The sequence below is a fragment of the Melopsittacus undulatus genome, chromosome 6 (assembly GCF_012275295.1).
Source record: "Melopsittacus undulatus isolate bMelUnd1 chromosome 6, bMelUnd1.mat.Z, whole genome shotgun sequence".
NCBI classification, from domain to species: Eukaryota; Metazoa; Chordata; class Aves; order Psittaciformes; family Psittaculidae; genus Melopsittacus; species Melopsittacus undulatus.
This window is the reverse complement of record NC_047532.1, coordinates 15261515-15273748: the sequence shown is the minus strand read 5'-3', so window position 1 is coordinate 15273748 and position 12234 is coordinate 15261515. Positions and strand designations below refer to the sequence as shown.

The window sequence follows — 12234 nt, the reverse complement described above, 5'->3', positions numbered from 1 at the left end:
CTGTCTTAGCTCATAACTCACCGTGTTCATATGGGTGCCTGATTATTCAGTCTCTTCCTCAAAAAAGGAGTAAAACTAGAATAGACTTTTCAGCTTTTATGTAGATAACCTCACATAAATTGTATTTTGTATGCTAAGTTGATGTTGTTTTATATGCAGTCACATACCAGATTTTCTTTGCAGCATGTTATTTTTTATATTCTAATTCTATTTTAAGAAGAGTTTAAAATTCTCCCATTAGAAAGCAAAATTACCTTTCTTTCTAGATCATTCTAGCTGGAAAGGTAATACATTTATTTAAAAAATCTGTTTTTACCAGCATAACTATTTTTGTTATATCTTAAATGCAGGGTAAATTATAATCACATGGATGAAAAATGTTAATTTGCAAGTCATCTGGGTCTTAATCACAGAGGAACATTACAAACATCTTTGAAGTTTTATGTTGGGATCCATTTTACACTGGATTTTGACCTTCTATGATTTATAGAATACATTAGTTTATATATTTCTCCCCTCTTCATTATCTTCCTAGTAGCTAATGCATAGAAAGTGTATAAATTGTGTGTTTACTTGTTTCTTTCACAGACTATGCTGTAGAAGAGAGACCTTCTCAGATCTCTGTCATGCAGCAGCTGGAGGATGGTGGCCCTGACCCTCTTGTATTTGTTTTAAATGCTAATTTGCTGTCCATGGTAAAAATAGTAAATTGTAAGTTTTTATTATTAAGTAAGGATTGGGCTATGAGAGGGGAAATGTTACCTATGTTATTAGTAGGAACGGCAATGTATTTATTTGGTAGGATAGTTTGAAAATGTGCATGGATTGAAAACTATACTTAGCCATATTAAGGTACCTTACAAAAGGCTCTTTTTCAGTGATTTAGACATAAATACAGAAAATTTTGTGTAGAAAATATAAACTAGAGTGATAGAGCCTTCAGTCTCAGGTCTGGAGAGAGGTTTTGTCTATGCAGTTGGTAGGGTGAGGTGTATCACCAGTTCCTCCTTTGTTGCTTAGCTCATTTGCTTGTCATCCCATTCTGGAAAAAGCAGACGGGATCCCATAGTAATACATAGCTTCCATTCCACTACTCTATTCTTTTCTATACTATGTGTGTTCATGTGCGTGTACATGTGCAGGGTGAGGGAGGAATGAATAGGGAGGCATACAGATGGCTTGCCATGTTAGTACCTCAGTCAGTCTCTGCTGGATGAGAAAACATTGTTTGAGAAACTGAGAAGGACAGTTTTGCAGTAAAATGCTTTGTTTATGTGAAAATTTCATAAAAGAAATGAAGATGTTTATGAACCTTTCATCATCTGGTTAGATAGCAGTATGGTTTTTATGCATACATATAAAAATGTCATTACTGTGCATATATATACATATTAGATGGAACATTTTACTTCAATAACTTAGTGCTCTCACCAAATTAATTGTGATGCTTGGAGCATGTGTCATCACTAACATTCATATGAAGCAGAACAACATAGTGATGTCTCATGAAAATACCTGACATCCAGCTATCCATCTTGAGAGAGACATAACTGTCTGAAACAGGTTTAGCTGTCAAGACTGTGGTATGCACAGCCAGCAGCCTGGCCTTTTCGCAGGTTCCTTCATTCCTGTTTAAATGCTGGTCTTTAATCTGGATACAGAAACCGCTAAAAGTTAATCCCAAGATCTGACTGGAAACTGTAATGCTTTGGCTCCTCAGCTGTAAACAGGGAATTATTGTGCTGCTTTTGTCTTAGTTGTGCTTTCTTGCAAGGCAACAGATTTAGAACCTAATGTGTCTGTGTGACAGATATCACAATGAAACGAGCTGTAAAAGTGATTTTTGAAAGAGCTATTTTCATATAGTTAATTTGAGGACATATTTTATGAAATTTTCATCTTCTGTTCTGATCCACGTTTTCCTCTCTGCAGATGTGAACAGGAAGTGCTGGTGTTTCACTACAAAAGGCATGCATGCAGTGGGACAGTCAGAGATAGTCATTCTCTTGCAGTGTTTGCCTGATGAGAAATGTTTGCCTAAGGATATCTTTAACCATTTTGTGCAACTTTATCGGGATGCCTTAGCAGGTAGGAATGCTCTCTGTTAAAAATGTTTTGAATAAATGATTGTACTGGGTCAGATAATCACATTTTTGTCATTCTGCTAATGGCTATTTTTGTATAAAAGAATAAAAAAGTAAGTATTAAAATTAGTAGGAAAGAGAGGAGTTGTTATTATTAACCGGTGTTACATTCATCTCACCAAATGAAGTGCTGATAACCTGGAGAGCTGCTCCAAAGACCTTCCAGCCTTCCTCTGGGTGCCAGCAGAACAAAGAAGTTTTGGCTGTAAGGGCCATGCATAGACTATTATGGCAATGGAGCAGGGGGACTCTGCCTGTGGCAATTTTGTGTTCGGCAGCCCTTGCTGAATGTCTGCTCTGGCAGCTTCTGCTAAGGTGTTAGGGTAGGAATCTGAATACAGCTATCATATCTGAAATTAGTACTGTGCTTCATTTAGCATTAGGCATAGTAGGGTACTCAGCAGGGCTCATGGGTACACTAATGATATTACTTCTAATAATTATTTTTCTTTCAGCTTGAAGTCAGGGTAGCTTTTTTAAAGATACAAAAAGAAAATGTTGAGAATCCTTGTGAATAGAATCATAGAATAGTTAGGGTTGGAAAGGACCTTAAGATCATCTGGTTCCAACCCCCCTGCCATGGGCAGGGACACCTCACACTAAACCATGTCACCCAAGGCTCTGTCCAACCTGGACTTGAACACCGCCAGGGATAGAGCATTCACAGCTTCCTTGGGCAACCCATTCCAGTGCCTCACCACCCTTACTGTAAAGAACTTCTTCCTTCTATCCAATCTAAACTTCCGTTGTTTAAGTTTCAACCTGTTACCCCTTGTCCTATCACTACAGTCCCTAATGAAGTGTCGCTCCCCAGCATCCTTATAGGCCCCCTTCAGATACTGGAAGGCTAATATATTAAATATCCTGAAATCAGGTGGTTCAGAAATTTCCTTCCTACAGTGTGTGTGTCTATTGCCACATTATGGAGATAGTATTTATATTACAAACTAATACAAATACATATGTATATGTGCGCCTAGTATGAACCGTAAGGCACTGAAGAAATTATCCCTGAATTTTGAATTTACTATCTTAACTGCAAGATTGCATTATGTAAACCTTTATACTTTTTACATTTGGTATGTAAATGGGCTTCTACTTTTCACTATTGTTGAACCTTAGAATTCAAAAACCATTGCATTGAGGACAAATGCAAGTATTTGGTTCCACTGATTATAAAATAAAGATAGCTTTCCAGAGGTGAAATGGGATCACATTAAGGTTATATACTGAAAATACATTACAAAGGGTTCTGCATATCATTTGCAATACCTTCCCAATATTTTAATAAAATAATGAAAAAGATCTTTGTTTCCTAATGTGTCTTGGTACAGCAAAGGTTAGCTTGTCCAGAGAAGTTGTTAGGTTCAGGAGGTACTATTATCACATATCGTAATGGGATCTTGTGTAAACTGGAAACAAAACCTTTCTAAACCCCACTTTACTTGCAATGCTTTATATTCTAATTATGTTGTTATACTGAGGGAGATATATATGAAAATTTGAGTGCATGAGTGTGTGTATGTATATTGCAGATACAAATCCAGCTTGGTGTGTATATTGCAATGAAGTTCTGTATAATCACACTACAGAAATACATAATTTATGACTCCTACATAATGTATTTGGAATCCTTTTTTTGGTGCTGTACTGGTAGTAATTTGATAACCTACAATTGCACTGGTGCAGAAAGCTGCTTTCTATTGTACAGTTCTTAATGAGAAACCAAATTTCACTGTATAAGAATTCCACTTAATGTATAATGTTCTTTTGGTCAGATTTGCTCTGTGTTATGTATCAGATATGTAGTAGAAGCAGATAGACACCTTGAGTTGCTATGTAATCCCATGTAATACCAAACTGCACTGAAGTTTGTGTAGAACATAGCACCTTGATAAATTCACATAGCACTTTGTAATGCACATTCCTAGTACCCTTCCTTTTTCATTTCCAAGTCATGTTTCTTTGAGACGGAGAAGTATATATTAGGGTACTTTCAACTGTGGCTGTTTCAAGCATCATTCAGCTAGGGACACAAGGATGTGATGCTGGAGGGGTTTCAGTTTGGTGGTTGTAATTCCTTGGAAGTGGTTAGCAGTTTGCATGCTGTTGGAGATGGAACCATGCTTCTGAAGCTGGGATACTGCACCTCTCCTGGCAATTAGATGATGGACATTTAGAATAAATGAGAATTCCCATTAGAAGTCAGAGACTATCTGAAACACTGCTTCACAGTTTCATTGTTCATTATATAACATATTAGTTTAAATTTATTTTGCTGTCAGGAAACTGAAATTACTTTGATGGATGTTTTTATTTATCTCCCTTAGTAAATGTGTTCTTAAAAAGTCATAAAACAAAAAGACACATACAATATGCTTTTATTGGAATGGAAACAAGAATTACATTTAGCAATGTTGATTTGGTTGCAGAGTGATTTGGGGTTTCTTGTTGGTTTTGTTTTCTGCTGAAAAATACAACATTCCTTTTTTGTTTATTTAATTAAAGCCCATATCTATGGCACATTATTTTTTCATGAGTCATATCTATCAGCTTTTCTTGGTCAAGTTTGAATTCTGCATTCAGGCCTAGAAGCACAGACTTGTGTGTGCAGATGTTTCTGCTTTCCTTGGGGGATAACTTGTTTCTTGAGGCTTAGTCCTTTCCTCTGTGCTAGGTATTGCTTTCAGAGCATGGTTCTTGCATGTGCAGGTAGTGACAGCAGCAGAGCTCAGCCTCCAGACCTGCAGGCAGGGGCATTTAGTCTGCACACCCAATGCTTCGCAGTTTGTCCTTCAGATTCACCTCCTGTTTCAGCATGGGTAAGATGTCAGGCTGCTGCAGCACCAAGCTTCCTTAGTTTTGTTACTAGAAGTCCTCAACCTCAAGCTATGGTCTGGTATTAGGACTTTATAATAGTAAAACAACATAGAGGTTTTTAAGGAAAAATGGCATTTTTCACTATGGGCTGTATGCATGTGAGTTATAGATTGTAAAGCTGTTAATTAAGGCAAGTATTAATTGCTGTTCAGTTTCCATCATTTTATTTTTCCGCTGGCCCCTCTGTCATCAGACTCCCCGCTGTGCTGCTTTTCTTGTTTGGAAATGGAAAGCTAATGATTTCTGTTGTGGTTGTAGTAGTTGTACTGTTGTGGTAGTAATCCCATGATTATCCTTGTCTGTTGGCTATAAGCCTGGCAGGAGGTCTGGTGAATGGAAAAATGAGAACTTCTGTCTGTCTGAATGGGTACTTTGAAGCAGTTGCATGTGTCAATATAGAGCTGCCAGATACGCCCTAGTGCATTAGCTCTTTGATGGAATACAATAAATGCTACTGTTACTTTTGTAGTGAAAATGCAAATCTGGCAACTGCTTGAAATAGCTTTGTAATTGCCCTGGGTTTGGGGATATTCAGGGTCAGGATGGATCTATCCCAGTCACAGTCTTGTGTGTATTTTACCCAGCCTGATTTTAATTAAATAAGGTGGTAGCTAATACAGAGTAGAAGTATAAAGGAGCCCATGTAGATGTTCTGCACAGAGAACAGATTAACTGAGTGACCAATATACCCTTGTAAGTGTAATGTGGAAAATCAAACATTGTATCAGGCGTGATAGTGACTGATTGGAAGACTGTTGCAGACTAGTCTGAGGAAGTTTTGGATGCTGGTAACTGCTACTCACAGTGATAGTAAGTGAAGCATTATGTCCCTTGCCAATACAAATAACTTGTTGACGTGTTTCAGTAAAAATGCTGAGCATGGTCAGAATGTTAAATGTTGAGTTTCATGGGTTTTCTCAATGTTGGCATCTGCTACAGATGTGTTGTGTCATCAAGTTGCATTCATGGTCTTGTCTTTTCCGTATCTCTCTGTCACTCTTAGTATGGTAGTGACAGGGTTTGTATTGCTTTTTTGTGGTCATTTGCTCTTGAAGAAAATTCGTCTGGCAGGATTGTTCCCAGGTGACAGTTGCTTTGCATCTCTTGCTACAGAACTGAGACACTTGGGTTTTCAGGATGCTGGCATGGGGTTTGGTACTTGGCAGTTCTTGGTTGTTACTGATGACAATGGAATGAGGCCATACAGATGCCCAAGCCACATTTGATGCCTTCCCTGAGACTGGATGCTTTTTGATCTGGGATTAACCAAAAGACATGAAGCACGTATAAGGAATTTAAGCTTACTGGTTTTGATAAATGCATCTAACTGGCTTCACTATATATTGAGGACAATAAACAAATGCAGAAATCAATTTTCTTTATCTTTCCTGGTATAAACTATTTTATTTGAGTCCAGAGGGGATTGCCAGACTGATATGCAAAGTAAATTGTTCATCAGGGGAAGATAGGTGAAGAATTCAAAACAGCATGGATCATGACTGAAGAGAAAGTCACATCAGTGGATAAAACTGTGGGATTTTTTAAAGGACTTTATAGAGCTGCTTAGGATTTAAAGTCAAGGGTAACCCAGCATAATTGAGAAGAGAGTAAGTACTGACCTCCTGCAGAGCTGCTTTAGATGCATCATCCACACTTCAGGCACTTCTAAATAATGTCAGCTGCTAGAACTTAATATAAGGAAAAGCACCTTTCTGTTCACTCTGAGATTACTTGTTTAGAAAGGAAGTTGTGATATTTTGTAAATTACCTGCTTTTGAGAAGGATAGCTTTGTTTGAAAGCTTTTCTGAGAGCCACGCTTCCTCTGAGCTTCTGAAACACAGTTCTCGGCTTAAAATGTGTAACAGTGCAGTGGGTTGGGTTTGACCACGTCAGGCTGGTAATAGCAACTTATCAGTGGGATCTTGACCTGGAACCACCTTCAGAGACATGTCACGAAGAGCTGACAGGCCCTGGTCAGTGCAGAAATGTTTGTGGGACAAGCTGAAAGCCCAGAGGCTTTTTTGACTTGGATTTGCTGGTTGAAAAAAGACACTAGAGAGGAGTGTATGAAAACGCTTGATTTTTCCCATGCTCTCTATGCTGCACACTCTTGCATGCTCTTATAAACAATGAATTGCAGCACAACTACCTAATCCCAAAGGTTTCTCCTTTTACTAGTGGTAACCTATTGAAGTTTGCACTGCGACAGTTGCATGTGTCAAAAGGAGTAACTTTACAGTGAATGCTGTGGCTTATGGTAGCGCAGTGCTGAAAAGCTGAATTGCAGATTCCACTCTGAGGGGGTTTTTCATGTTTCCGTTGGCTGAAACAATTCCTGTTAAGGCCTCCCAAGCCTGGAGCCTTGAAGCTCCATCTCCTGAACGGAAAACATAAGTAGTCATCCCCTTGTGCTGCAGCACTTGGCATCAGTCACAAATGGAAATGTCTGATTGCTTTGTCATCCCAGTGGGCAGTATCACACATCTCGGAGCTGTATGACATTGTACAGCTTCACTTTGCCTAGCCTCTTTCACACAGAAGGTGCCTCAGAAAAAGGTGCACGATTCAGTTCAGCGTAGCAGTTCATACACTTTAAACGTTTTAAGGTTAGGAAGGATTATTATGGTCGTGTTATTGGAAGCGAGAACCTCACCAAGTAATTTTACTATCAGGCCCTGTAACTTCTATTTGGGTAAGAACAGATGGGAAGAGGAAAAGGAAGTTATAAATGAAGAAGAGGAGATTAGTGACGGTAGGTGGGAACTGCAAAAGCAAACGAGTGGTGCTGAGATAGAGAAGTGCCAGCAGCTATTTTAGATACGTGAAAATCTTTTCCATGAGCACTAATTGATACATTGGTTTGCACTCACCAGCACAATGCCTGAGTTGGTGCATTAGCGATGCATTCACTGAGCAAGCAATAGTGTCACAGCACAGGCTGACAGGGAAAGGCATTTGCACATGGGCAGGATCAATGCTTTTCAGCAACTGACAGCATTTGATGTGGCTCTACTAATCATGTTAGTCCTTCGGTTTGACCAGTAGCTACTTTGCATCAAGTATGCTCATCTGAGCATTGCAGGAGTTGTAGCCACTGTAAGGGTTCTGGAGTATGATCTGAATCAATGGTGGCAGCTCTATGTGTGTATCTGTAAAATGACAGACCAGCTTCACAGGACAGTGGCAATGCACACATGAGCTGCACCCTGCCATGGCGTGCCTGGGCTGCTGAAGCAACCTTGTAATAGAGAACTTAAGAACTCAGTTTATGCAACACCTTGTGGGCACAGACCAAAAAAATCCACTAAGGTGCTCACACATTTGGATAGCAGGGAAAGCCCTGAGCTTCTTTGTTGGAGCTGGAGTATAAAAGGAGCCTTTTGCTTAAAGACCTGCTGGTAGCTGTATTTAAATGTGGAGGTGCCAAGGTCGTGTGAAGGAGGTAATGCTCAGTGGTGGCTGTGCCCAGGTCGTCTGTTTGGAGGAGTGCAAAGTAGCATGGCCACATCTCCAGAGCAGGGCAGGAGCAGCTGTATTACTGTCATGCTGGTGCTGGCTTTGTGGAGAGGTGCTGTCATTTGAGGCTTTCACAGGGGTTTGATGTAAGGGAAGATCTGAAAGGACTCATCAGTTCTCCTTTCCTTTGCTGGCCAAAACAGTACCTCCTGTGTTTATTTTTCTTGCATATTTAAATGCTTGTGCATGATCTTTAGGCTGTTTTGCAGCATAAAATTAGAGAAGGCTTAAATTTAATAGTGTACTTGTATTGCTGAGGATGTCAGAGTTGCACTTTTGCGACTCATGTTTTTATGTACTTAAAACCTAGCATGTGTGTGCCTGTGCATGTCTTGTGTAAAAGGGAGAAACCCTTCAGTTACTGTCCGGTTGATGTGCATGTTGGAGCCTGCCTTGAGTTCAAATACAAACACTCCATTATAGAGTCATAGAATAGTTTGGGTTGGAAAGGACCTTAAGATCATCCAGTTCCAACCCCCCTGCCATGGGCAGGGACACCTCACACTAAACCATGTCACCCAAGGCTCTGTCCAGCCTGGCCTTGAACACCGCCAGGGATGGAGCATTCACAGCTTCCTTGGACAACCCATTCCAGTGCCTCACCACCCTAACAGTAAAGAGTTTCTTCCTTATATCAAATCTAAACTTTCCCCGTTCAAGTTTTAACCCATTACTCCTTGTCCTATCACTACAGTCCCTAATGAATAGTCCCTCACCAGCATCCTTATAGGCCTCCTTCAGATACTGGAAGGCTGCTATGAGGTCTCCATGCAGCCTTCTCTTCTCCAGGCTGAACAGCCCCAACTTTCTCAGCCTGTCTTCATACAGGAGGTGCTCCAGTCCCCTGATCATCCTCACGGCCCTCCTCTGCACTTGTTCTAACAGTTCCATGTCCTTTTTATGTAGAGGACACCAGAACTGCACACAATACTCCAAGTGAGGTCTCACGAGAACAGGATCACCTCCTTTGACCTGCTGGTCATGCTCCTTTTGATGCAGCCCAGGATACGTTTGGCTTTCTGGGCTGCAAGCACACACTGAAGCCAGCTCATGTTCATTTTCTCATTGACCAACACCCCCAAGTCCTTCTCCACAGGGCTGTTTTGAATTTCCTTTTTGCCCAACCTGTAGCTGTGCCTGGGATTGCTCCCACCCAGGTGTAGGACCTTGCACTTGGCATGGTTAAACTTCATGAGGTGGTGAATTATGTGGTGATGGAGGTGGAGAAGGAGCAGAAAGTTCTACTTACCAGTCTCTGTCTGCAGGTGGGAAAGCCTGGGATTGCTGCAGAAGCCCAGGAGTCCTGCATGAGTATCTCAGACCCATGTGGTTCCTCATACATGGTGTGATCAATCACACCATGAGCTCTGAAATTGCTTGTGTTCTTCTTTGGGAGCAAATCAGCACTGTTAATATTCACATCTTCCTATGGAGAATTGTGATCAGCTGTTCTGTACATTATTTGCATGCTGTTGTCATTTGATAAAAGGAATCACACCATGGTTCTTTGCTTCAGAGTTAAATGCTGTATTAGATGCTATAATAATCTAATCAACATTCAGAGTCATTCAGCCCTTTTAGAGTAAACAATTTTTGGAAATTGAGAGCATCAAAGAGTAAAAATGGGAGTGAAATTCACTGATGTTTCTCCCCTGTGTCTCTCTCAGTTGTGTTTTACATTAAGTATACTAATGAAATAAACAGCCTTTTGTGTAATTCTTAAAATGACCCAGATTTTCAGTGTGTGTCTGAGCAGGCACCCCAGCAGTTTGCTTAAGCAGAGGGACAATCAGCGGGCATAAACTGTTTGGTCAGGTTCACAGCTATCCTTTAATCATAGCTGGATCTAAAAGTTCAGTCAACAGCAGCTTCTGCAATGGAAACCCCTTGAATCTCTGCAGACACTGAAAACAGGGTTTCTTTGATGCTTTTGTAATGCTAGGGGGAGGTTGCAGGTACCACTTCCTTGGCAGCAGTATTGGCCTGAGCCATCCTTCCTTTCCCTGGCTATCCCTGGGATGCATCATCCCTTCTGTTACACTGCCTTTACCACTTGAAACAGGCAGATCACTGGTCTCCCACCCTGCTGTCCCAGGAGAGGTGGTAAGTCTGTGGTTGTATGTACTGTCCTGGTAACACTTGCAGGCATAGCTCTCTCAGCCAGGTGCAGAAATGAAGGTATGTGCATATATTCCCACAAAACCTACCTTCCTGCCAGTGATAGTCACTGAGTGCATGTGTCACCAATGGTGGATCAACCAGGAATGCCATGGCTTTGGTGGCTTTAGCCTGAAGAAGTTATTCCATAACAGTTTACACTCTTTTGCAATAGGATGTAACCTGAGCTCCTTTGTGCAGCAAAACATTGTTTCCTGAACCATTAATGTCTGTTTATCACAGAAGAAACAAAGTGAGTTTAATATGGACTTTTTCCCCTTCTGGAAAATTCTACATTCTCGATAACTCTCAATCTAGTGAAATAATGAGCATTTTTTTTCTTCATAGGTAACATTGTTGGCAACCTGGGACACTCCTTTTTCAGCCAGAGCTTCCTTGGAAGCAAAGAACATGGAGGGTTCTTGTACGTGGCAGCTACATATCAGTCCTTGCAAGACCTGGTGCTCCCAACCCCACCGTACTTGTTTGGCATCCTCATTCAGAAATGGGAGACTCCCTGGGCTAAAGTGTTTCCCATTCGGCTGATGTTGAGACTTGGAGCTGAATACAGACGTAAGTAACATGCATTCCTTCAGCTGCAATTTATTTCTGCAGGAGAATGTATTCTGGTGTAGAGTGCACACCCAGCCCTAGATTGTTACCTGTCAAAGACATGCAAGCTTAAACAGGCAAGTATAAATTGTGTTTGATGCCCACATTGCATCCAGCTAATAGCACAGCAGTACTGAGGTGGTGATAGGACTTACAGTCTATTTACAACTGTACTGGTTGATCAGGGAGATTTCTGCAGAGACAAATCTAGGTCTGAGCAGCTGTTTGTAGTTCAGTGAGTGACCTGAAAGACAGTTATGTGCAGAACAATCTGATTTAGCTGGTGCAGTTAGGACAAGGGAGAGATGTTCTTTCAGTGCTGAAATGGAAGCGTTTGCTTTTAGGTGTTTAGAACCACACTCATTTTCCAAAGGGTAACAATTATGTGTGCAGGAGCAACCGACCTGGCAGTTTGCTGCAAAGGAGAAAGGATTTCAGCTGAACAAAGTCCTAGCAGTTAGCATGAAAATAGCATAAAGTTAGGATCAGATCTTTTTCAAAAGACATTTGCCATTGCTGGAGCAAGCACTGGGTATCTGCCCACCCTGGTGGGCTCATCTGTAGTTTTAATTGGAGCATCTTCTAAATCTGAATTACTATGAGAATGGTCTGTGCATTTCTGTCCAAAACCTTTTCATGACTTATTAACAAAATAATTTTTAGAATATGCTTTCTAGGGGTTTTCAGATTTAACTTGAGATGTTTAGGGAACACTGGGATTTATTTATAAAATACCTATGTCATTGGACAGGAAAAGGGAAATCTTCAAAATTTGCCTTCTGAGGATGAGGGCTGTAGGCTAAACTTGTCAGAAGAAACAGTGTTAAAGGTGTGTATGTTTTTGTGTGTATCCATGGGTTTTTTAAGCAATGTATTTATTCCCATCACCATTTAGAAAAGCAAACAAAGATGCTCACATTTTGG

General features: G+C 40.6%; 1 protein-coding gene across 5 annotated transcripts in view; it reads left to right on the top strand.

Moving 5' to 3' along the window:
• Nucleotides 1-12234, top strand: part of ZFYVE9 (zinc finger FYVE-type containing 9) — a 70680-nt gene that overhangs the window by 45360 nt on the left and 13086 nt on the right. For all 5 annotated transcript variants that reach the window (XM_005151126.3, XM_031050785.2, XM_034064151.1 and 2 more), the window contains 3 exons: nt 589-711; nt 1933-2088; nt 11047-11271. In XM_005151126.3, coding sequence (XP_005151183.2) covers nt 589-711; nt 1933-2088; nt 11047-11271 — 504 coding nt within the window. The remainder of the gene's footprint in view (nt 1-588; nt 712-1932; nt 2089-11046; nt 11272-12234) is intronic.